This window comes from Eretmochelys imbricata, chromosome 2 (genome assembly GCF_965152235.1).
Source record: "Eretmochelys imbricata isolate rEreImb1 chromosome 2, rEreImb1.hap1, whole genome shotgun sequence".
NCBI classification, from domain to species: Eukaryota; Metazoa; Chordata; order Testudines; family Cheloniidae; genus Eretmochelys; species Eretmochelys imbricata.
The window spans coordinates 103,666,209-103,691,670 of NC_135573.1; the positions used below are offsets into that span (position 1 = coordinate 103,666,209).

General features: G+C 37.5%; 1 protein-coding gene across 2 annotated transcripts in view; it reads left to right on the forward strand.

The window, feature by feature from the left end:
- The window catches only part of ATP9B (ATPase phospholipid transporting 9B), a 294,054-nt gene extending 272,232 nt beyond the window's left edge, over nt 1-21,822 (forward strand). For both annotated transcript variants that reach the window (XM_077810530.1, XM_077810529.1), the window contains exons 18-29: nt 351-434; nt 1,053-1,223; nt 3,076-3,174; nt 6,060-6,149; nt 6,660-6,804; nt 7,023-7,087; nt 7,949-8,104; nt 8,310-8,374; nt 9,986-10,094; nt 12,884-12,941; nt 13,588-13,791; nt 19,996-21,822. In XM_077810530.1, the coding sequence (XP_077666656.1) occupies nt 351-434; nt 1,053-1,223; nt 3,076-3,174; nt 6,060-6,149; nt 6,660-6,804; nt 7,023-7,087; nt 7,949-8,104; nt 8,310-8,374; nt 9,986-10,094; nt 12,884-12,941; nt 13,588-13,791; nt 19,996-20,132 (1,383 nt within the window). In that variant the 3' untranslated portion in view covers nt 20,133-21,822. The remainder of the gene's footprint in view (nt 1-350; nt 435-1,052; nt 1,224-3,075; nt 3,175-6,059; nt 6,150-6,659; nt 6,805-7,022; nt 7,088-7,948; nt 8,105-8,309; nt 8,375-9,985; nt 10,095-12,883; nt 12,942-13,587; nt 13,792-19,995) is intronic.
- Nucleotides 21,823-25,462: the final 3,640 nt, after the last annotated feature.

Sequence of the window (25,462 nt, forward strand, 5' to 3'; positions counted from 1 at the left end):
AGTGCCATATTGGACTGTGTCAGAAGGCTTATTAAAATCAAGATATATCATGTCTTCTGCTTCCTCTGATCCCCTAGGCCAGTAACCTAATCAGAGGAGGTTAGTTTGGCATGATTTTTTTTCTTGAAAAATCTGTGTTGGCTATTACTTATCATCCTGTTATCCTCTAGAAGCTTACAAACTGATTGTTTAATAATTTGTTCCAATATATTTCCAAGTATTAAAGTGATGCTGGTTAATCTGTAATTCCTGTCAGTAAAGATAGGTACCACATGCCCTATTGTTGGTCTGTAGTACAGAACAGCATGCTATTTTACCTACATTCTTCTTTTGTACTTTTGTCTATCTAGTGTGGCAACATGGCACGAGAAGGATTGCGCACTCTGGTGGTTGCCAAGAAGTCATTAACAGAAGAGCAGTACCAAGATTTTGAGGTATGAAAATAGAGAGGAATCTGTATTCCGGGCATAGCTCTTGAGCTCAAATAATGCAAAGCACTTTATAAGGAATACTACTATTTGTATTCTATTAAGATGATGTGATCAAATTTTGATTTAAAATATCGGTAATAATTGATGTGTTTAAACAGAAGTGTTGTGATATTCTATCAGTTTTTGACATTCCTTAGCAACTATTCCAAAATCTTTCACAGGATACTGTTTAGTTTTGTTTATTATACTATTGGATTACTGCTATACAGCATCAGAGGTCCTCATTAAATTAATTTTAGAGTTTCAGTGTAGCACAAAAATCTATTAGTTCTGAAAAACAAGGACAATCACTACTTAAGTGTCATGAGGCCTGCTTTTTATAAAGTCTTCTCATGATTCACTCTAAGGATCAGGCAAGGAAACTTGCACTGATCTAGTGACGTAAAATGTGTTGATTAATTGTTAGTTCTTGGGTTTAAGATATTTAGATAAATTTAAATATGTTACATCATGAGTCATTGTCAACAAATACTGACAAACTGAAGATTTATTTTCTCTTTACGAGTGTTAGCAAGCTCTCTCTAAAATAAGGGGCTTGGGGTTTTGTGTTTGTGTGAACAGAATCGATATAACCAAGCAAAGTTAAGCATACATGATAGAGCCCTCAAGGTGGCTGCTGTTGTGGAGAGTTTGGAGAGAGAAATGGAATTGCTTTGCCTCACTGGAGTAGAGGATCAACTACAAGCTGATGTTAGACCAACTCTGGAGATGCTAAGAAATGCTGGAATAAAGGTACTAAATGCATACTACCAAAAGACAGTTAGCATGGTATTCTAATTGTGTATTTTTTCAAAACTGATTTATTTAGTTTTGTATTTATTTATTTAGATTTATACAGAATGAAAAAGGACACCTACCTAAGACTCTAGGTGTCCCTGACTTAAATTACAAAAACAAATATCAATGAACAGCAAGCAGAACACACAAACTCCCTTTCCCTCCACAAATTTGATTCCCCTTAAGCATCCACCTCTTCAGCAGCCTGTGCAAAGAGAGGAATTTATCTATTATTATTTTGTCATTGACGCTTATCAATCTTTACCATGAAACTGTCCTGTGTGGAATGTGTACTAAAAGAATTAGCAACGTTACTTAGGTGTTCACATCATAAAACCACTGAATTGGCACTAATTAGTATTCATATGAAGTCTCAGCAAAAAGGCAAAGGAGAAATCTTCATACATAACGTGACAAATCTTCATACATAACTTCTGTAATTGTCATAATACATAACTTCATACATAACTTCTATAATTGCAATTATCCTATCTGGAATTCCATATGATTTTTGTACTTTCCATAATGCTTCCCTCCAAACCAAATCAAATGCCTTTGTGAAGTCAATGACCACAGCAAACATCTTTAATCCACATTCTCATTTTTTTCCATCAGATGTTGGAATGTGGTCTGAAGGAAGAGCAGCACCTCCTGGAGGCAGGCCAGACTTATAGACACCATATGGCCAGATAGCTTGGAGCAGTAGTAGGACAGGGCCTAAGGTGTGGGCAGGGTTCCTTGTCACCACACAAATCCAACATGTCCTAGTAGGGGGCATCTCTTCCCCTCTATACCCCGGAGGGTCCACTGGCCACAGTAGTCCCTCCTTTACACCAGAGACTTCCTTCCTTCCCCTAGGTGCCAGAAATAAAACTATGTAAAGTCTTGACTCTCTGCTGATTGTTTGCTTCAGTCTCCTCCCTCCTTTCTGCATCACAGTCTCTTTGATTCACTCGCCATGCCAACTTTTCCTCTTTTGTGTCTCCCATCTCCCCTTCTCTCCTTTCCCTTCAATGATTAAGGGGATAGTTTCTATTTTAAGAATAACTGACAGTGGCTAAGTAGAGGAGCAGTGGGGGATAGGTTGTCTACATAAACAAAAGAAAACCAACAAAATATGTGCCAATCCTAAACCTATCCATTTTACTTGTCCTTTCCCAAACTTTTTAACTTTGGCCTTTAAAATTGTAAGCTCCTTGGGTCAGGAACTGTGTCTTCCCATATAACTGTATAGTGCCCAGACCAAGAGGACCAGAACAGCTTACATCTGGAGGGGAGGGAGCAGTCTTCCTGCACAGGAATTGTGGATAACAGACATAAGGCTACCTTCCAAGCCTCCTTGCAAGCACTAATAGAAGGGGGAGGGCAGGAAGGGTGTGTTGAGGGCAGGGCCACAGTATGCTGTGTGCTAGAGATTCTGAGTGATGCTCTAGCCCATAGGGCAGCCCCAAGACACTGCTGTAACTTGGGTCATAGGAGCCTCTCCAGTTCTTGGAACAGCCCAGGATTGGGAGGATGCAAAAGTTGTTTAAATCCTCCATAACCCACCCACCTCCTTTTCCTCCTGAACTGCAAAATCTGTGCTGTGCCTAAAAAGGACAGCATGTAATCTCACGCTTTGTGTGCAATTATAGTAAAAATGAGCCTTTTAATTTCTTTGGTTTAAAGATATGTAGCCAATGCATCCTTCCTGGTTATCAGGTTCAGCAGAGTAGTAGGAGAAGATTTGAAGAAGATACAAATATCATTCAGCTTTTGAGAACAGGTCTTAATGTTCAACTGAATTAACTCTAAAATTCTTTTGCAGATATGGATGTTAACAGGAGATAAACTGGAGACAGCTACTTGTATTGCAAAAAGTTCCCACTTAGTATCTAGAACTCAAGATATTCATATTTTCAGACCTGTGAGTATAGTTCCAGATAATATTTTAAGATTGGCCTCATCAAATAAGAGTTAGAGTAAAATAAATATTGCTTAATAAGTGGCCAGCTGTTAATCATTAATTTGATATTCATGGTAATAGAATTAATGATAAATAGTTGATGTGCTGTTATTGTGGACGTCATATTACAATTCCGTAGAAATTGTACTTCAAGTTGGTGACTATTTAAAGACTGAAGATTATAAAGCATTACGTATGAACTTATTGATACTTCTTCCAGATGTTTCATAAAGGACTTGTCCTAATGCACCAGTTTTACACTAGTATAACTCCTTTGACTTCCACTGCGTTACTCCTGAATTACACTGATATAAGTGAGAGTCCAAACACATTACTTCTGCAGAACAAGGGTCCTGATCAAAAGCAGAAAACCAGAATTGTTAATCTATTAGTCTTCAATTAAAATACTTGTATTTTCTCGTTTCTCTCTTTAAGAAAATGAATAGAAATGCAAACTGAATATCTGTATTTATATACATTTGTTATATTTTCATAACATCAACTATATTGAATTCAAACAAAAATAAAGATTCCCTAGGTCTTGATTGATGATGTCTGATCAGACATAAAGTCTGTTTGTTCTAAATGAACCACTTGCACCTACAGAAATAATTATTTCAATATAATTTACATGTAAATTTAGTTTCTTCCGAACCATCAGAATAGCAAATTAGGCCCTGCAGACTCCTATTTGCAATTCAATTATTAATGCTTCTGATAAAACTTCAGATCAATTTTTGTTGACCTTTCCATGTTGTAACACTACAAATTAAGTCTTTCTGAACAAATCTATTTAGTTTGAGTTAGATTTTTATTTTCATTACCTAGATTAGTAATAAGAGATCAATTTGGAACTGTTAATTTAGAATACACAAAGTTTTAAATTAGTTAGAAAATTAATTTATATAGAATTCTATCTTGTCTATGCCAGCATTTTGCAAACAATTTTTAAAAAAAAATGTTTTAGCATGTTACAGTACTTAAATCTGACTGACAATTGAAATAAATATTAAATTGAACATGATCAGTTTGGGGGAACCTGAAAAATCACAAAAATATGTTATGTCCATGGCTTATTTTATAATATTATATGTGCAGGATAAAGAAATAATTACTAGAAGTCACTGTACTAGGTTGCATCTGATGAAGTGAGCTGTAGCTCACGAAAGCTCATGCTCAAATAAATTGGTTAGTCTCTAAGGTGCCACAAGGACTCCTTTTCTTTTTGCGAATACAGACTAACACGGCTGTTACTCTGAAACCTGTACTAGATTGATAGTCATTGTTAAAATGTCTTCTCTGATATTCCAAATATCAATTAACAAAGAGTTTGCCACTTAGACTCCTATTAAAAAAAAGTTAGATTTTTTTAGGCTTGTGAATGCTCCTTTTAATTTATTCTTAAGGCTTTTAGATGTTGTTTCTGTCTATGGTAAAACAAATGGATATGTCGCAAACATAAAAACTTTCTTTCTCTTTGTTAGCTGACAGGTGGCACTATAGAGAGAGCGTGTCATGCTGAGTAGTTAGTTCTGAGTGAAGACACCTCTCGATTCCTGTGATGCTAGACCCAGTAGTAGGGCCCAGCCCCCGGTGGTAGACAGAATAGGAGCTTGTTTCTCCTCCCTCTTCAACCTCCCCCAACACACACTTAGTTTAGAAGGGAAGGAGAGAGAATTCCATATTTGTTATTTTTGGAGCATTTTGTTGTTGAGTTGCATCATAATGCCCCTGCAGATCTTTGTGTGCAGTTAATCCAGCATAAGGAGTTGTATGCTAACAGGAGCCAGACCTGGAGTTCCTACTGTTGGAGAGAGACAGGTTCAAGACATGCAGCCTCTGATTCTGTCTGCAGTAGGCCAAGAACAATGTTATCCCAAATCAGTTTAATTTTGTTCAGGCTCGCCCATTTTAAATTTGATTTGGACAGCCAATGTTGACAGGGCCCAAATCACATGTGAAAGCATTTTAGAAATTTTCTTCTAGACTAACAACTGTATCTTGTCCAGGATAGTGCAGAAAAGTCTACTTGAAAGTCAACATTTTGTATTTAAAATTATATTAGTACACTTTAACCTGGTTATATTGTAAATTTTGCAAGTTCTGTGTTTTAATTTGGTCCTTATAAAATTATATTGTGTACACTTTGAACCCATATTGCATTTCACAAATTTGATTCCATCCTGTGATACGTTTATGTGAATAAAAATACTGTATAATGATATTCTCTGACCCCCAGGAGGTTCGTTATGATTTGTGTGTGTTATATGACTCCATGGTACTTATTCATACCCAAACTAGTCTTCGTATAGCCTGCTTAGGAAAACATTTTCAGCTGCAAGTTCCAAAAAGGACTAACACAAGTAATTGTATTCCTGTGCCTCTTGAACGATTTAGGGTTTTACTTTTCCTCATCCAAACTAATGGAACCACTAATGTGGCCACATCACATTGTTCCAGATACATCTTATTCATTATTAAGCAATGTCATTTTTCTGAGTTAGAGGGTTTATCTAGAGTTACCAAACTTGAATGATTCAATCCCACATAAAGTTCTTAAGAGATTTTATATGCATGGTTTTGCAGCCTGATCCACTTTGGTGAGGCACTGAATGCGCTGCCTGCACAGATTTGCTTCCTTTTTGAAGATTGCTTTCACATCTCAGTTCTTTCATGCAAGATGGGAAAGACACATGCAGAGCTACTTCCTGGTGTTACACACGCTGGGGTAGAACACTTTGAATAACATGTGCTTTCTGGTCTTGGTTTCTCTGGTTTCTGGTATTTCAGTTCAAACTTGTTTAACAATTAAATCTTTTAATTTTGAGTGTGTATTTTTATTGAAGGTAATCAGTCGAGGAGAAGCTCACTTAGAACTTAATGCTTTTAGAAGGAAGCACGACTGTGCCTTGGTGATATCTGGGGACTCTCTAGAGGTAAGACCTGGGCTTCGATCAAAAGTAATTTAGTTGCACTATTCTATATGAAAAGGAAAGTGTTGTTCATATCCTCATTTATTTAGAAAATGGTTTTGAAAATTCCCCCTGTACTTTAAAGCATCTCAGGGTTGCCAGTGCAATTTTGCTTGAGCCATAAATCAAGAACAACTTTACTAGACAACCAAATTGTATTAGTTCTTTGATGGTTGCTTAAGACAGATTTAGATTAATGAAAGGTGTATGCAATATGATTTGGTACTGTGACTATATGAAATTTTGTCTCTTCTATTAGGGCCAATGAAACAGCTGTAAGAGTGCTAGTTTACAGTAAAAAGCCATGGTCCAGAGAATGTGGGTAAAATTGTTTTGTTGATGTCACTCTATGGCAGAAGGAGGGATTTCCTTTTCCATCAAGTGTTTTCTATTCGTGAAATGAGCCTGTACTATGGTGCCTCTCATGATTAAGAACAGAACGTCAAATAGGATAAAATATGTTCCTTTCCATAGGTTTGTCTGAAGTACTACGAGCATGAATTTGTAGAGCTGGCATGCCAGTGCCCTGCTGTAGTTTGTTGCCGATGTTCACCCACGCAGAAAGCTCATATTGTGAAACTGTTACAACACCACACTGGAAAACGCACTTGTGCAATAGGTGAGTGCCAGACCTAGTTTCATTCATAGTAACAAGAATTTGATAAATTTGGAGAGTAGGTGGCAACAGTGAACCAGAATGGTTACAGGTCAACATTTCAAGGCAGTAAACTTCCAAATATTACAACTTCTTTACAGTAAAAGATCTATTGAGAGAAGGTTTTTTTAAAATGTATAAGGGAAAGTATGAATAACTGCATAGTGCAATGGCATTTCCAGGTGATGGAGGAAATGATGTCAGCATGATCCAAGCAGCAGACTGTGGAATTGGAATCGAAGGCAAGGTAAGCTTATCTAATTTCATGTAAATTATCCTACGTGTCATTTCAACAATATTGTATTCAAGCTTTCTTTTTAAATTGTAATTAATTATGCAGCAGCTTTATAATGAAGACATTGGTAAAGTTCACACTTTTCAGTACAATGCAAATAGTGTTTAAGTATTTTTTCAAAAAGTCATAAAATCCGTGTGTTAATATTTTCTCACCTTGTGTACAGAAACAGTCAAGAAAAACACAATCCCTGTAGGTTATTTTGTATAAAATACATATGTTGCACTGAAAGAGACAGGCTTGGGACATATGTTGCACTGAACATATGTTGCACTGAAAGAGACAGATTGTACTTATTTGTAGCAGTCATCACAGACTTCAATATATTCAATATACAGCAGTTTGCATTTTACATTAAATACATTGCAATGCTGATAAAACTCTGTTATTAAGGGTCTGATTCTGTCACAGATTCAGTGACTTTCTGGGACTTCCACGACTTCCGCAGTGGCAGGGCTGGTGCAGCTATCAGCACCGGAGCAGCAGCGCCAGGGCTGAAACAGCCGGAGGTGGGAGAGTTAGGTCAGCCCTTGCTGCAGGAGCAGCGGCCAGTCCCGGGTCTAGCAGAGTAGCAGATGATGGCCAGCCCCGTAACCTGTCCTTGACTTCTACTAAAAATACCCATGACAGAATCTTAATCTTACCTCTTATGAAGCAGGAGTGAATTTTGCAGTTACAAATTGGTTGCTTATTAAAATTTTGAAATCTGAACATTTTGTTTATTATTAATCTCTTAAGACACTGTGCTTTCCAAGATCCTTTTCTGCATAAAATGTAACATTTTTAAAATGTTGTATTTTGTTTTTGCTTTAGGAGGGAAAACAAGCTTCCCTGGCAGCTGACTTTTCTATCACACAATTTAAACACATAGGCAGGCTGCTGATGGTTCATGGTCGAAATAGTTACAAAAGATCAGCAGCACTTGGTCAATTTGTCATGCACCGGGGCCTTATTATTTCAACTATGCAGGTATTTAAACTTTTATGTTTCTATAATGCCCACAAAATGTCATTACCCTTAAAAATATTTATTGTGAAAGTTTTAAAATTAATCATTTAATTTGATTTATTGTAGTGCACTGCACTGCACGCAGAGGGATAGTAAAAAAAAAAAAAAGAAAAGAAAAGGTAATTGACTAATGCATAGTTTTAAAATATGTGTTCTTTTTTTCAAGGCTGTATTTTCTTCAGTCTTCTATTTTGCTTCTATCCCTTTGTACCAGGGATTCCTAATGGTAGGGTAAGTTTAAATCAATAGTTACAATACCAGGTAACATTTATTTCCGAATAATTTTTTTAAAGAAAATATTGGTTTCTGATCCATTCCTCGTGCATTTGTGGTTGATGAACTAACAGGTGCTAGTATGAGCAAAACAGCATCCATGTAGCAGAGGATCACAAAGCAACCCAACCTCCTTTACCACTCCTCAGTGCTGAACCTCTCAAAAGCAGCGCAAGATACCAAGCATCCCATTGGCATGGCCTTGTAGCTAATCCTCTAAAGAAAAAAAATCCCAAATACTGAGGTGTATTGGTAAAAGGCAAAAAGTTAAGTTGATGTGCATTTCAGCATCAAAGCCTGTGGTCCAAATGCCTGCATTATCGCAACTGCAAAAGCAAGTGAGCTGCACATAACAGAGCGTATTCAGCTTAGTGAGTTCAATTTTAACTGAACGTAACACATTTTATTCATGAGTATGGACCTTTATCCATTATCAGTTTCCAGTTCCACCCCTTTTCCACCCTGAAATGTCTTTCCTTTCTGAGGCTGGAATGTATGTACTCTTTTCTGCTTCACATGTTGGAAATAGCCATGGTTACAAGCATAGGTGGGGTGAAAACACTGTGCCTTGTTAACAGCCCAGCATGACTGTCTTACAATATTTTTTGCTTATGGAGCGTCTGAAGACTTCAAAACTCTTCACGGGTATTAAGGAATTTTGGCCCTGGCTTTGAATCTGCATAACAATCAAGAAGAATGAGAATATAGTATTGGATGAAAGAGATCATGTGCTCAAGTCACAGCTCAGAGTCAAGCATGATTGGATCCTGTGCAGTTGCAAGGCAGAACTCCTCAAAGTGTTCCTGAAACAAGTCCTTTTAAGTCACATATGACATTATGATGATGCCTGTATATTTAATTACTAATTTAGGTGTTTTTCAAACAGAGTGCTCTCATAAATTAGAAAACTCTCTCTCCATTTTTCTGTTGACATCAGTGGCACTTAGAGGCCCCAGTCAAGTCAGGGTCCTAGGCACTGCATAGGCATATAGTAAAAGTCCTTAAAGCATTTACAAATAATCTAGAAAACCATATTAAAAAAAAAATCATTTGTGATCCTAAGACAGCATGTGTTTATCAAAAATCCAGCCTCCTGGTTGGGCTGTTGAGATCCTCATGGACATGACAACACTTGTTGCCAAATTCTGTATTTCCGTATTTGTTTTCATATTGCATTTACATTACAAAGATGCTAAGAATAATAGATGCAACAGTGGATTTGTTGTCTTGTCTTTCTCCTTTTAAAGACCTGGTTACAAAAGTGGATTATTGACTTTGGTGACTGGAAATAAGTTAGGTGGTTGGTTTATCTAAACTTTGTTAATGTAGCCATGTTCTACAATTTTGCACAATTGGCAGCTCTCAGAAGAAGCCCAGGACCATGTAATTTAGTATTGTTAAACTTACATGGGTAAGTTGCCCAGAGCTGACCACTACAATATTCACTCAGCCAGATTTACTCAAACTTGAAAAATCACAGTAAAAGGATTATTTGATGTTAATAGATTGCTTATAAAGAGTACTACTTAATGATTTTTACATACAGACTATTTATATGCTTTTTCTAAGGTATGCAACCATATACACTATGTTTCCAGTCTTCTCTTTAGTGTTGGATCAGGATGTGAAGCCAGAAATGGCATTGCTATATCCAGAACTTTATAAGGACCTCACCAAGGTATGAATATACAAAGTGTTCAGATATACATTATATTCATTTTGACTCTAGTATGCCCAAAAATAATTTCAGGTTATTATACTCACCCTGTGGAGATGTTCCAGGTAAGACAAACTCATAACTAGGCCATATGATTTCCAGGTGTTGTTTTTTGTTGTTGTTATTCATTAGTTGAAATAACATAATACAATATAATTTATAGGTGGTTTTCTAAGTTTAAAATTGTTTTAATTTTAGAAATGCAATTTTAAGGAGAAGTTAGGCTTTTTTTGATAATTTTAGGTAGAACTGGATAATCTCTTTTGGTACAGCAAACAGTATGACAGCCAGGTATTTTTAAAGATCTATGGTGGTCTGTTCTTTCAGTATTATCTCCATTAACTTATTCTTTATTCATAACCCAGCTTCTGTTTGTGTATAGTTTTCATACCCTGCTTTATTTAGTATGCAGTTGTGCATCATAATTATTCTCAATTGTTCTGGTAAACAAGACCCATTCCAAATATCTCAGGCTCTTAAAACCAAAAGATTTTTAAAAACACTTATCAAATGTACTGAACTAGCTATACTCTCAGTGGTTTCATCTGGTGAGAAGCCTTACTGCTTTGTTACACAAAACTTTAGCATAATATTTAAAAAGGGTAAACCTGGTTGTTGAAATAAGATCCTGCTACGCTTGCTCTTTGAGCTGTTGTACAGGCCGTCCATGTTTAATAATAGTTTCAGGACTTCTATTCCTTAGGCCAAAGGAGATCATCATGGCAACTCCCAAAGGATCATAATCTCCTTGCAGATTAAACACAAACCAGATCAATCTCTAGCTAGGTCCTTAAGATGTTGTGACTGGATAGTCAGTTTGTCCATCACTGGCAATCTTACTGTGCCTCCAAAGCTTTTGGCAACCATGTGATGGCTGGCCACCTAGTGGCATTCATTGGCACAAACACTTGGATGTGTATTTTGTGTTGGCTATGAAATCATTTGGATAATAGTGTTCAGTGCATTCTTGCACATACTCTGTTTTGTCTGTTTACCTCATTTGGTACCCGTATTCTAGGCAATTTACCAGGATAAGGAGTACACTTTTTACTATCTGTCCTAAGCTGTATCAAGCAAGAGTAACGTTTTTAGTCTGTCTAGATCAGGGGTCAGCAACGTGTGGCACACGAGCCAATTTTTACTTACACACTGCTGCCGGCCGGGGTCCCGGCCGCTGGCCCCACTCAGCCCACTACCTGCCTGGGTGAACGGAACCCCAGGCTAGCAGCGGGCTGAGTGGGGCCGGCGGCCGGAACCCCGGACCGGCTGCAGGCTGCACCGCTCAGCCCGCTGCTGGTCTGGGGTTCCGGCCGCCAGCCCCTTGCCAGCCAGGGTTCCGGCCGCCAGCCCCGCTCAGCCTGCTGCCTGGGATACCAGCCGCTGGCCCCGCTCACCTTGCTGCTGGTCTGGGTTCCAGCCGCCCGGCCCCCTGCCAGCCGGGGTCCTGGCTACTGGCCCTGCTCAGCCCGCTGCCAGTCTGGGATTCCATTGAGGGGCCCCTGTAATTGTAAAATTTATTACAGGCACACGAAACCATAAATTAGTGAAGACTTGGCATGCCACTTCTCAAAGGTTGCTGACCCCTGGTCTAGATCAACAGAATGGGTTAATCCATCACTGTCTGTGGCCAGGCTATTTTGAAATCCATTTCTTTGCTGAGTGCAGATTCACATCTGTGCTGGTGTGATCAGCTCTTTCATGGGCAGAAACAGATGTTTTCTTATGCCTGCTTATATTTTCATTGCTTGCACTTTCTTCTAAGCCCTAACGAGTTTCATAAATCGATTCATAGGATGCATGAAACATATGCATATACACATGCAAACAAAATTATGTGTTCTTTGATTTATACATGTGTAAGCCAATGAATTTTGATTGGGACAATGATTTGTTTACTGCCACAGGAAGACAAAAATTATAGGGTAAGGAAATAATCTACAGAAACTTTTAAAGTAGTAAGCTCTCAGAGTTTTAATGAGTAAAAATGGGCACTGTATCTTAGCAAATGGCTACCTGACATTTAAAGTAATATACAATGTTGTAGCCCTGTCAGCGCCAGAATGTTAAAGACAAAGTGTGTGAGGTAATATCTTTAATTGATTGGACCAACTCCTATTGGTGGGAGAGACAAGCTCTCGAGCAGCACAGAGCTCTTCTTCAGGACTGGGAAAGGTTCTCAGACCTGAAGAAGAGAAGTCTATGTTGTTGGAAAGCTTGTCTCTCCCACCAACAGAAGTTGGTCCAATAAAAGATATTACCTCACCCATGTTGTCTATTTAAAGGGATGGTTAGCGTATACTAGATTAGATTAACTATGGTCTTGTTTGGTGTCTCTGAGACTTACGATTGCAGTTGTCCCATGTATACGTCAGAATTGACAGATATAAATCCTCCCCAAAAAATTTAAAAGCAAACCAAGTAACAATTTTAGTATAACTATAGCCTTTCTAAAAGAACCAACAACAGTTAAATGTAAAATGCAGGTTTGCTATTTATATTATACAATAGTTTCCCCAGTTTTGGCCAAAATTATGAGTTTTCCACACAAATTTGAAACTAATCCTGGAAATCCATATCCAACAAAAACTTTGCGGCCAATGTCACATGTAAAATTTTCTCTGCGTAGTTGTAAAATTAACATTTGCCTTTGAAAGAGTAACTCTGATGAACATCTAGCTACTCTGAAAATCTACAAATCAAGTAGATTTTTCTACTGTACTTAACTAACCTGTCTTACTTGTTTCCTCTAGGGAAGATCTTTGTCGTTTAAAACCTTCCTCATCTGGGTTTTAATCAGTATTTACCAAGGTAGGAGAGATCCCTAATTTTACTAGACTAAAGATTTTTTTGTCTACTATTAACAATGTTTTTTCAGCTCCAGGTTAAATTCTCAAAGCTTAAAATTTCATCCACAGTTATATATATTGCTTTCTGTTTATCTCATAAATCGATATTCTAGCAGTGTGGATTGGTATTTTTATTGATGTATGTTGCCTAAAAACTGACCTGTTTTTACTTAAATACTAATCCAAAAAAATTGTAACAAGTGCTTATCATATTGCATACACTCCACAGTAGTTTTCTTTCATTGAATGACAGAAGTACTGTTTAAGAAATCTGAATTATGTAATCAATTAAGAGTAATTAACCTCATTTGTCTACTGCTACAAATAAATGAGAGATTGTTGAAAATGTAATTAATGGTTGATCAGATGCATTACGCTGAAATGTGTTTAATGTTCTAATGGTCATATTTTAATTTTTAACCATCTTATTTTTATTCTTTTGTTTTACACACAGAATGTAAAATAAAAGTTAGTGCTGTTCTTATATAAGAAATTAACAGAGAAAGTTTTCACGATAACTGATACATTTTCAGCATGCATTTGTAAAGATGAATGACCCAAAATATAGTTACAGATTGACTGTGTAACATGTTGTGTTCCTTTTCTAGGTGGCATTCTGATGTATGGAGCCCTTCTCCTTTTTGAATCTGAGTTTGTACATGTTGTTGCAATTTCTTTTACTGCCCTAATCTTGACTGAACTCTTGATGGTTGCACTGACCATACGAACGTGGCACTGGTTAATGGTGGTGGCTGAATTCTTCAGTCTTGGCTGCTATGTGGCCTCTCTTGCATTTCTCAATGAATATTTTGGTGAGTAGCAGTAGAAAATCTTTACCTGCAAAAGTATACTTTCTAACATACAGTTCTTTGTAATCTTTTTCTCTTTTTAGCTGCATGTTACTCATGTAAATATGAGTAATATTATACTTTGTGAAACAGCTTCAGGCAGTAGAATATGACTTTAACTATTATGTAAAGACATTTTTCATGATGAACTCTAAAATGCTTTATCATTTGTTTCTCTGTAGGATTTGTAACAGATTTTTATATAGTTTATGTGAAAAAATTTTATTCAAGACGCATAAGCTTTTTTCAGTGTGCTTCGTTTCAGCGACAAATTCAAACTGCTTTTCATCTTGAATCAGCTTTGAGTAGTTATTAGACGTACAGTACTGAAATTGGGTGTAATTTAATGAAAAAACATTCTAAAGAACCAGTTTTCAAAACGTTCAGGGTACATCTACACTGCAACAAAAGACCCCTAGCTTGCTTAAGTCAGCTGAGTCGGACTCATGGGGCTTAGGCTGCAGGGCTATAAAATTACAGAGTAGAGGTTTGGGTTGGGACTAGAGCCCAGACCCAAATGTCTACACAGCAATTTTATAGCCCCACAGCCTGAGCCAGCTGATCTGAGTGCTAAGGCTTGATCCCATGGGGTTTTTATTGCCGTTTGGATATACCCTAAATGCAGGTCTACACTTAAAAGGCTGCGGAAGCACAGCTGCACCACTGTAGCACTTTAGTGAAGATGCTACAACGCTGACGGGAGAGCTTCTCCCATTGGCGTAGTTAATCGGTGGTTGCTGTGTCGAGGGGAGAAGCCCTCCCATTGACATAGTGCTGTTTATACTGGGGGTGAGGTCAGTATAACTACATCGCTCGGGGGTAGGTGGATTTTTCACTCCCCAGAGCAACATAGGTGTACCGATGTACGTTTGTAGTGTAGACCTGGCCTCACAGCACATCTACACTACAAAATTAAGTCTACTGAACCATGTCAGCATATAGCCACTACAGTAATTGCATCGCTTGTGTATGTCTACACTTTGCTCCTTCAGTTGGCAGCGCACGTCCTCACCTGCAGTGATTGAACTGTCAGTGTGGGGCATTGTGGGATGGCTTCTGAAAGCCAGCAACAGTCTGAAAGCTTACAACAGTAATGTAAGCAATGCAATGTCTACACGGACACTGTGTCATCCTAACTACATCAACATTGACTCTGCGCCTTTGGTGGAGGTGGAGTTATTAAGTTGGTGTAGCAGGCAAGTTACATCAGCAGGAGCAAAATTTTAGTGTAGACGCTTATAGTTAGGTTGACGTAAGTTGCCTTGCTTTCACCTAACTCTGTAGTGTAGACCAAGTCTCGGAGTCATAGAGTTTAAAGCCAGAAGACACCACCAGATCATCTAGTCTGACCTAATGTATGTCCCAGGCCCCCACACCACCCAGCCACCCCCACCCCAAGCACCAGAATTAGGCCAAAGTCATACAGTTTTCAGAAAGCTGTTATGTGCCACAGGCAGACGATAGGAGGGACCGAGGTGCATCAATGGCTCAGGCCTCTGCAGGGCAGGGAAGTGTTTTAGTGAGAGAAACCCTGATGACGTATGAATGTTTTACTCCCATAATATAAAAAGATTTCCAGAAATATAAATAAATTGTTATTAATTTGTTGATTTCAAGTCTCTAGATAGTAAATAAAATGTATTTTAATATTATGTCAATAATATTCAAGTCTATTTGATAAGGTGGCAAAAACAGTCCAAAAAGACGTTCCCAGTTTAAATCATCATTTTTCATATAACGAATAAAAATATTCAACGAGGGACTAGGGAAATGTCCCGAAAAATATTACTACTGGCCAAACCTGGGTACAGTGAAGGCCTGCAGTATTCAGTGTTCTCCGTGCATCTTCTCCCTGTGCAATTTAGATACGACCTACAATGGACTTCCCTTAATTTCAGTCTGTTGTAATGGTCATTGCTGTTGCCTAGATTACAGCAACACCTAATATGCTAGGCACTTTCCAAACCTGAGAGTCCCTCCCCTAAAGCCTTTGTAATCAAATACCCACTAATGACTAAAACAATATAAATTATATCATTTGAGACCTAAACCAGATATGAAGGTCAGACTAGTATAATAAGGAGGCATTTTGTCCATGTGTGTGGCAGGTTATCAGGTTCTAGGACTTTGCCTAGAGCTGAAGGTTTATTCTGTTGGTTCCTGGAAGAAGCCAGTCCAAATGAGTCTCATTAGATCCAATCCAAGAGCATAAAAGGGTTTGTGTATCACTAGATTAGAAGGCATTAGTGTGAAACAGGAGACTTTGTAGGAAAATCCTTAATTGCCATTTTCAGAGGAAACTCGCGCTAAGATTTATTTTTCTTAAATTAAATTACAATATGCCATACCTTGTCTCATGGTCCTTTGTCCATCTAGTACTCCTCAGGGAATTTTGTGCCAAAAAAAAATTTGCGCACAATATTTTAAAATTCTGCATATGGGCCAGTCCAGATGCACGGGGGTTTGGCAGATGGGGAGCAGCTCCCTGTACAGTGCCCCATCCTCCATGGCTGAGGAGTGATGGGAGTTGGAAGCATGGGGGATGCAGAGCTTCCTGCACCCAGAGAAGGTTTCTGAGGGTGTATCTTCCCCAGACCCAGCCACTCCTTGCAGGGGAAGAGCAAGTCCCTTCCTGCCCTGCCCAGCCAGAACTAGCAGGTGAGCCTAGTGCAGGGTAGGAGCCAGAAGCTGTGGCATCCCCAGCCCCTGCCACTTCCTCTCTCCAGTATTTACCTCTCCCCCAGCTGCTCCAGGCACCCAAAATGCGGGGCAACAAAGAAATCTGCGGGGGACAGGAATTCAAGGAGTAATCTAGGAAAATGCCCAGTAGAATCCTCCTGCTATATAAGGCATACTTTGATGTGAAAATGCACACTCATTTTTGAAGTACCGTTTTCTAAAATACAACTGTGTGTCGTGTGTGCTCAATTTATAAGACAAAGGGGGCTAGAGGGTGGAAAAAATTGAATTGCAAATCCTGCAGACCTCGCCTAGGATCTGAGAGTCAGTCTTTTCCTTCTTACTGTGATTTAAAACAAAAAAGATTTTGCAGGTCAAATTATTCCCTCGGTGACACCTGTATAATTTGGTTAGCCTTCAGTGTGATTTCACAGGTGTAATCGACAGGAATTTTGCATAGAATACAACTCCTTCTCTCTTAACTACATTGGCTCTGAAGTGCTAACAGGAGTAAATATCACTAAAAGCGTCCTTCCTCATGCAAGTCGGTCGATATCTCTCTATCCTAAGGTTTTCTGTAGCTAAAAGTGAATACTCATAGGAAACAGATCTATTTAGTAAGAAGCTGCCATTTTTTACACTTTCACTTTTCAAAGTAAAATCTTACTTTAAATATTAACTAGTTGATTCTGGGTCTTATAAAACTATGTTCTTTCTTTCTGTCTCTCAAATTCCCACACATTATCCTCTAGATATTGTGCAAATATTGTAGCAGTGATACTTTCTACCAATATCCTTTGAAAAAGCTCCACCTCCTGCTTTGGGTACTCCTGTTACTTCCTAGATGTCAGGAGAGGTGCATTTTAATTATGCCACCATGAACCTATTGAGTTTGATGTGTCTACTATGCATCCTTCTGGATCTTGCTGGGCTTTCGCTTTGTGGACAGAGGCTTTAAATGGGAGTAGGTGGGTTGGCAACTGAAGATCCACAGAAGGATTGCACATGGCAAAAGGCCCGTGAGAATAGACACACATTTGGAACTTTTGGTCAAATGGCCATAACTTTATTCAACACCAAGAAAGCATTTATTTCTGTCACAGTTCAGGGAAACTGCACCTGTATTCCCCTTCTATGATCCCTTGAGGGCACCCACTCTAGCCTCCTGTCTCTTCAGCCATCACCTCTCTTAGCTAGAGACCCATGTGTCTTTCTCTCCTGACCAGGATTTTTCCAGACTACACAATTCCCTGCCTGTAGTCAGTCAGAAAATGAAGTTTTTGGATAACATATTCAGATAAGCCACGTCCCACTCTATTTTTATATGAATAAGAACTTTTAATCATAGAATCATAGAATATCAGGGTTGGAAGGGACCCCTGAAGGTCATCTAGTCCAACCCCCTGCTCGAAGCAGGACCAATTCCCAGTTAAATCATCCCAGCCAGGGCTTTGTCAAGCCTGACCTTAAAAACCTCTAAGGAAGGAGATTCTGCCACCTCCCTAGGTAACGCATTCCAGTGTTTCACCACCCTCTTAGTGAAAAAGTTTTTCCTAATATCCAATCTAAACCTCCCCCACTGCAACTTGATTAACTAAATTAATAAAGAGTTAATAGTTAAGGGTTAATTAATAAAGGGTTAATTAACTAAATTAATAAAGGGTTTTTTAATATATTTCTTTTGAATGAGCATGTTTAACTCCTAAAAGTAATAAAAATCATACATTTGATGACATATGAACATTGGAAAGATAAAAGCTAAAAATATTTGACTCTATCCTGCTGTTCTAACTTAGGCAAGTTACTCATTGCTGATGAGTGTAGAATTGGGCTTATTATGCACATCTCTGCAACATACAGTATACAGACTTATAGGATATTTAGGCAGACTTGACACTAAATCCTGTATATTTTGCGAGAGGCATAGTTTGACTAATAATAATTAGACTTACTAGAGCATTAACATTTCTCATGTTGCATCTTTCTGAAGTGAATTTGAACTCAGTTTTAAACTTGTAAGCTTCATTTGACTGTTGATATAATAACTTACACTTTTGAGTCTCTTCAAGTGATATAACTTGGAGGGAACTGTCTGGCTACTTGTGTTTTTAAATAGTTTTAAAATATACTGAACTTTTCAAAATGCCATATTGTTTCAACTGTATCACATAGTGTGATATTATTCTGATTAACACCACTTATATCTTCCCAATTTCTCTTACCTATTTCATTTTGTATAGCTAATCTTTTCTAATTTCCTTGTTTTTCTATAAATCTGTCCCTTTCTTATTTCCCTTCTATGTAACAGGTATAGGCAGAGTGTCTTTTGGAGCTTTCTTAGGTAGGTAGAGTTACAATTTCCTCAAAGATAAAAAATACAATAGAGAAACAAAGCCAAACTCACTTTAAAAAGACATTGCTGTTTCTAGTGTTCATGAGTAAATAAACTATGACTTCTTTTATAAGCCCATTATAAATTATATGTAAGTTAACTATGTGTTTTCCAAGATACCTGGCTTTGTGGCCTTTGCATGTGATTGGAATATAATCTGAATTTTACAAATCTGACTAGGATTTCTCTAGCAGTTTCAAAATGTCCCAGAAGACTAGAAGTGAGATGTCTAGCATTGCTGAATGAATATGACTAATGTAAACCCTATCTCTTGTAATAATTGAGGCACAAGGGTAGGGGACCAAAGTAATTTTATTCTCCTGACTTGATCTTCATTTCTACAACCATTATCTCTGTTGACGACCCACAGAAAATATGCCTCAGCTGGCTGCTATTTATACAAATGGTGATGTCATTAAATACTGTGTTTTCGCCTGTGAATATTCTTTCTGGTTTTTGGCTGATTTTCACGTCTATAGTATAAGGAATGTTGGGTCTAACTGTCTAGTTCATAGAACATGAATCGAAAAAATGGAGGGGGGGTTCAAAATATGTTTTAATATTAAAATTTCTGAGTGTGAATTTGGATTATATCTTGGGGAAGACATTGTAAGAAGAAGAGAAACCACACGAACATGAAAAAATTATCCTAACCCTTAAATGGATTAGTGAGTTCGATTTTTTTCCTGATGAGAATTTGTAAAGTAGGGATCAATAGCAAAACTTTTCTGTACCAGAGAAGCAGGACATGCAAGAGTCTACCACTTTGTACATTGCAGATATTCTGATTCTTAGTTGAGAGCCTCACCCTCACTCCAGCCACTTTATTCTGAGTAAAAGGACTGGAGAGGCATAAAGAGGCTCTAAAACCCCATATGGCCCAAATTGATTAGATAGCATTAACAAATAATAATGATAAAGGGGAACACTTAGAACTTACAATTGTATTCCTGATTTAGTCAGTGTTAATTATAGCACAGTCTTGGATAATAGCATATGAAAACAATTTATAACTATTTAATGTGTTTTCACCATGGAAGTCCAAGAATCTATGCTACCACCTCTTATAACTTATTTTCTCTTTTGTATTTTTGCAGATGTTGCCTTTATCATGACTGTGACCTTCCTGTGGAAAGTGTCAGCTATCACTGTTGTAAGCTGTCTTCCACTTTACATTCTAAAGTACTTGAAGCGTAAATTTTCTCCTCCGAGTTACTCCAAGCTTACCTCGTAAAAGTGACTGTATTCCTACAGTTTTTTCACCCATGCCACTCTGAGAATTTATTTAAGGTCACAAACTGTGCTTCAAATGACAATATATTTGGGTTGGGCTAAAGAAAGAAAAACTAAAAAAAAAAATGGAGTAAGAGCACAAAAAGGAGCAGGGAACATCTGAGAGGCAACAGAGACAACTACACTTTATTTTACTTTTGATGATATTATCAATAAACTTCATTTTCTTCATGTTGATTTTTTTTACTTTTTTTCAATTGCTACAAGTAGAAAATAAACTGAATTTACCTTTGAATTTACAATGCTTCTGAATGATTTGATTGCTACTGTAAAGGATTTTTTTCCAACTGCACTGTTGTCCTGCAAGTTGAACTGAAAGCTTATTTAATAGTAAATAATTTCCTAAAAGATTCAAATTATTTCCTTGTTGCTCCTCTATAGGAATATTCATTCCCACTTACATACAGTATAAAAAAACCTAGATAATGTAAATGCCATTGTCCGTATTTGCTGCTATATATTACTCATCCTCAAACATTGATAATATGCACTATTTGAATGATGTACAGATGTCTGCATAGCACAGTATTACTTTAGGAGCTGTTGTCCTCTTTTCTGTATTCTCCATTCCTAGAATCAGTAAATATTAACAGATATGTGAATTCTGTTACATTGACAGCTGTTCTTTAAATGCACATGGAAGCTAAGTTGCACAAAATCTGTAAAAAAATTTCTGTACATAATTCCATTGCACTACTGATTTGTACAGAACATCAGACATTGCTGTTCAGTAAATATGTTTTAAAAGTTCCTATCCAGTTTGTATATATAAAATTCCAAATACATTGTGTCAAGGTACATTTCTATGTATCAAAAGTCCAGTAAACATTGTATTAGCTAATATGTTTAAATTGCCTTGTAATCTGTTTACGTAAGTTACTCAGGTAAAAAGAAAGAAGACTAACAATTTAATGTTACAGTAGGAAAATCCATCATCTTCCAGCAGGCATCTTTTATGTTTTTTATGAACCAGATTGTTGGATACAAAACTTGTAAAAAACAGAGGCGCAGATCCTCAGCTGCGGTAAATTAAAATAGTCCCATCCACTTCAGCGGAGCTGTGGCACTTTACATCAGCTGAGGGTCTGCCCCAGAAAGTGATATTCTCTAAGACGATACAATCTAAGGGGTCTACATTTTATGTACTGTATTGGGATACTGCATATGTTATTTTTATTTCCCGTTGTGCATAAGTTTGCCTTTTCAAGAAATATGTGTAACACATTATTTGGTATAGTCTTTCATCCACTGAAGGAAAAATCATGGCCAATCCATGCTTCTCTGTTAATGAGATTTATTTGTACATTTTTAAAATACCTTATATTGATCTCATTTTATCACAGATGTTTTATGTTTGACTATGTGTCTTTCCAACATAAATCCTTTAGTGTCTGATAATATGCCCCTTAAGTCATAATTATTATATTGTATGAGTGAAACTTTTGAGATGATGAATAACCCAACCATTTTCAGAAAATGAGACTGTTGCAGAGCTATTTGGACTGCACTTCACTCTGTGCGGTTTATTTTTTGAGGGTGGTGGGTTTTTTTTTCATAACAGCTATTTGCTTTTTATTTTTTAAAATTTGCATTCTTCATTATAAAAGCAATAAAGCCTAATTTCTACCAAATATTATTGATATATGTATTAAACTTTGTACTAGTGTTTCTTTTAAGTGCATAAGCATTAGAGTCATCAAAATAGTTTGCTGTGCCCTTATGAAAAATCATTTCTGTATATCTCCACAAGATGTCACTGTTTTTGTACTAGCAGAAACTTTTCTCATTTTATGCTGAGATTGCCAAACTATTCTGTTAGTTTAGTTTAAATGGTCATATTTAAGTTCGTTAAATATGGCCTTATTTGTTGCTGATTTGCTTTAATTTCACCTTTCCTCCAATAAAGCATCAGATTATTTTGGACCATTGGGTGCATATAAACAATTTGAATTAATCAACAAATTATTAGCAAAAAGTAGTCCACAATATACAATCATTGTTAAACTATGATGATGACTTTTATTGTGAGCAATCACATAAAGGAAAATTGAATAGATAAGCAAAAGCTTATACATGGTTGGTCATCTTGTTTCTCTCTGTTATATATAATATATGCGCGCACACCTTTGATGTGGGGTAGAAAACTAAATAAAATCCTAAATCTAACTGGTTACATGCAAGGAGTAGTATTACCTTAATGTAACTATGTATGAGAGCTAAATTATATACATGTGCATTTGAATGTATTGTGTATATATTCAAAAACTTGAATGTTAAAACTGTGAGGTTAGTATGATAGTAGCTATAGAGAGAGATCATACATGCAGACAAAGCATTTCTTGTAGATAAGTTTACTAGACCAAATGTAGACAAACTAAAATGCATTATATGGAAGGTGAAAGCTTTGATCATTTCACAGTGTTCTGTGAAAGGCTGTCCAACACAAGGAGTTCATTAAGTACAAAATTGTTTCACTCCAGAGTAAGGGTTTACAAATGGTATTTATTTTTTAAATCATGCACTGGTTACAGGAGAAAACACTAACCATCAAACACTTACGGCACAACCTGATTTCCTCTCCAGTGTGGTGGATATTTTCATGCATATCAAATTGCCCTCTCTATGTCAGAACTTCGTTACCCTAACTTAACCTCAGTTTCCTTCGGGCTGTTCTACTCTGAGGTCCACATCAAAAGAAGAAAAGGTATCTCTGGACTACACTATTTCTCAGGCATAGTCTGGATGGAGCAAAGGCTCAATAAATTCCTTGAATAAATAGTTTCAAAAGGCACTTGACCCTAACGGCTACATGGAACTTTTCAAATTCAGGCCTACTTTCCTCAAGGACTTGTTGGAGCAATAGAAGTAGAAGATAATTAAAGGGAATTTTTTGCTCATTTATGTTACTCAGGCACACTCTATTAACAGTGGTATACAGGTAGTAATATTGCACAAAGCTCAGAAAACACCATGTTACAAAGCTTAAAATAAGTGTTAGTATACTATGGAATTTAGTGCAAAGTGAATAAAACAGTGCAGCATTCCCTGACTCTGCACACAGTTTTTCAGATTTAAAGCTAAAAATCAAAGCTGTCTCACAAGCAAGGATCTGAAAGCAGAATGAGTGGTAACGCGTTCAGTATGTGATTGAATAAAATATTTCCTGAGAATCTGATTCAGCTCTCGGTTTACCTCAATATACGTTAGGAACAAATTAATTGCCTACACCAGTGTATGTAAGAGCAGAGCTGGGCCCTGAATCTGTAAATTTTATCCTTCTAGGCACATTAGAGGGACCATCAGTGTAAAGTAAATGCTTATTTTTCCCTCATTAGCTTTTACATCAAATATGATAAAGGTGTAAGTTTGAAAGTAATTAGTGATACACTTTTGAACATACTTTTAAGAAATCAGGAGGTGGGGTAAGAGACCCAGCTGGGCGAGACGTGACCAGGATGGAGTCAACAACAAAAATCATGCTCTCCTATTTGCCCAGTAATTAAGAGAAATCTTGTAAACCAAACCTGGCTGAGTCTGCTCCACATTTGGATGGGAGAGCTCAAAGAAAAGCATGGGTGCTGCAGGAAGTGTTTCCGTTGTATTTGTTACTTCCTCTTTCCTTCAAAATCATTGTTCTTTTTCAAGTGATTGTCTACATGGACTGCGCTCCTGATGTGTGAAATCCGATTTTGTTAGTTGTCATGTCCATGGGAGCCATGCCTACGCCTCCGTGCACCCTCACCCAAAGCATAAAGAGTGGAGTGGGCCCAGTCATCCCTCAGTTTCTTCTTACCACCACTGGCAGCAAGACTGAGCCCCTGCAGTGTCTGTTTACTCTGTGTACTGTGCAATTGTCTTTAGCCTTGGATATTGAACGATCTTCTAGCTCTGAAATAATTTTGACTTGAATTCCACAAGATCCATCCAGCAGCAGTGTGTGCACATCACCTCTCCATCCGGGACTGTACTGTATTCTCCCATCCTACAATGGTAAGATCCCTGAAGAGCCTCATGCATCTGTTTCCCTCAATTTGAGAGCCCAGCCCTCTTGGGACCTCAATATAGTGCTAAGGGGGTTGCTGGGTACCCTGCTTGAGTCGGTAGAAACCTGTACTCTAAACTACCTTTCAATGAAATTTCTCTTTCTGGTATCTTGTTACCACAGCTTGAAAGATAGGGGAGATTCAGTTCATGACAGGTCCACCATATACATTGTATCATAAGGACAGGGTCACTCTTACACCTCACGCCAAGTTTCTGCCCAAGATTGCCATATAAAATCAATGCATTCACCTCCTGGGTTCTCTTCCCAAGTCTCACTAAACCCTGGGGAAATCTAGACTTCATACACTTGCTGTAGTAAGGGTGCTGTCTTTTGCTTCAAACCAAATCATTCTGGAACACACCCAGATTATTTCTGGCCTTTGCTAGTGGAGTTAATGGGGCAACCTATAGTCTCTCAGAGGTTACGTAAGAGTTTTTTCCAGCTGAATAAGAATGTGGTGCAAGTTAGCCAGGTAAGATCAACCTAGCCATATTAGAGCTCATTCCAGCCGCTGCTGCCTCTTTGAGGAATGTCTCTGTATCCAAAATGTGTAGAGCAGCTCTGTGGAGTTCAATCCACACATGTACAAGACACTGTTCCTTCCTAGAGGCTTCCTTATTGGATGTCAGTTTGGTAGGGCTGTTCTGTAGTCATTATTTAATGAGGACTCGTTCTACCCACCTCCAAGCAGTTAGACAACTGCTTGTTGGTCCCCAAGAGCAGGGTGAATAAAAATCAATGATTTTTTAAAAAAAAAATCAAATCAGGTTTTTATTTAAATTGGATTTTTTTGATAAAATGTTTTTTGAGGAAAAAACCTATCTAAAGATAGATACATTATACCTCAAATATATCTCATCATGGAATAGGGATTATAAATTCTAATTCTATTGTATGAGACAATATATTCATGTAATGTTTCAGAAAACTTTTGTAAATGAGTTCCAATAGTTCATGGATTAGAGACCCAAATTTATGGGGTTCTAGTGGCTTCTATATAAATTATTTAGGTTAATCTTTCTATCTACCCAATGGGACTCAGTGCTTAATCTAGAAGATACCATCAGAGATACTTAGTTTTCCAGTTCTCACACTGTGGATTTGTGTCTCCAGAGGTAACATGCTTGTTAACATAAAAAAAAAAAAAATTAAATAATATGGAGAGGTGAGAAATAACAGACCTCAACCCTATTATCCCTCTGCAAATTTGTATACACAGAGTCAAT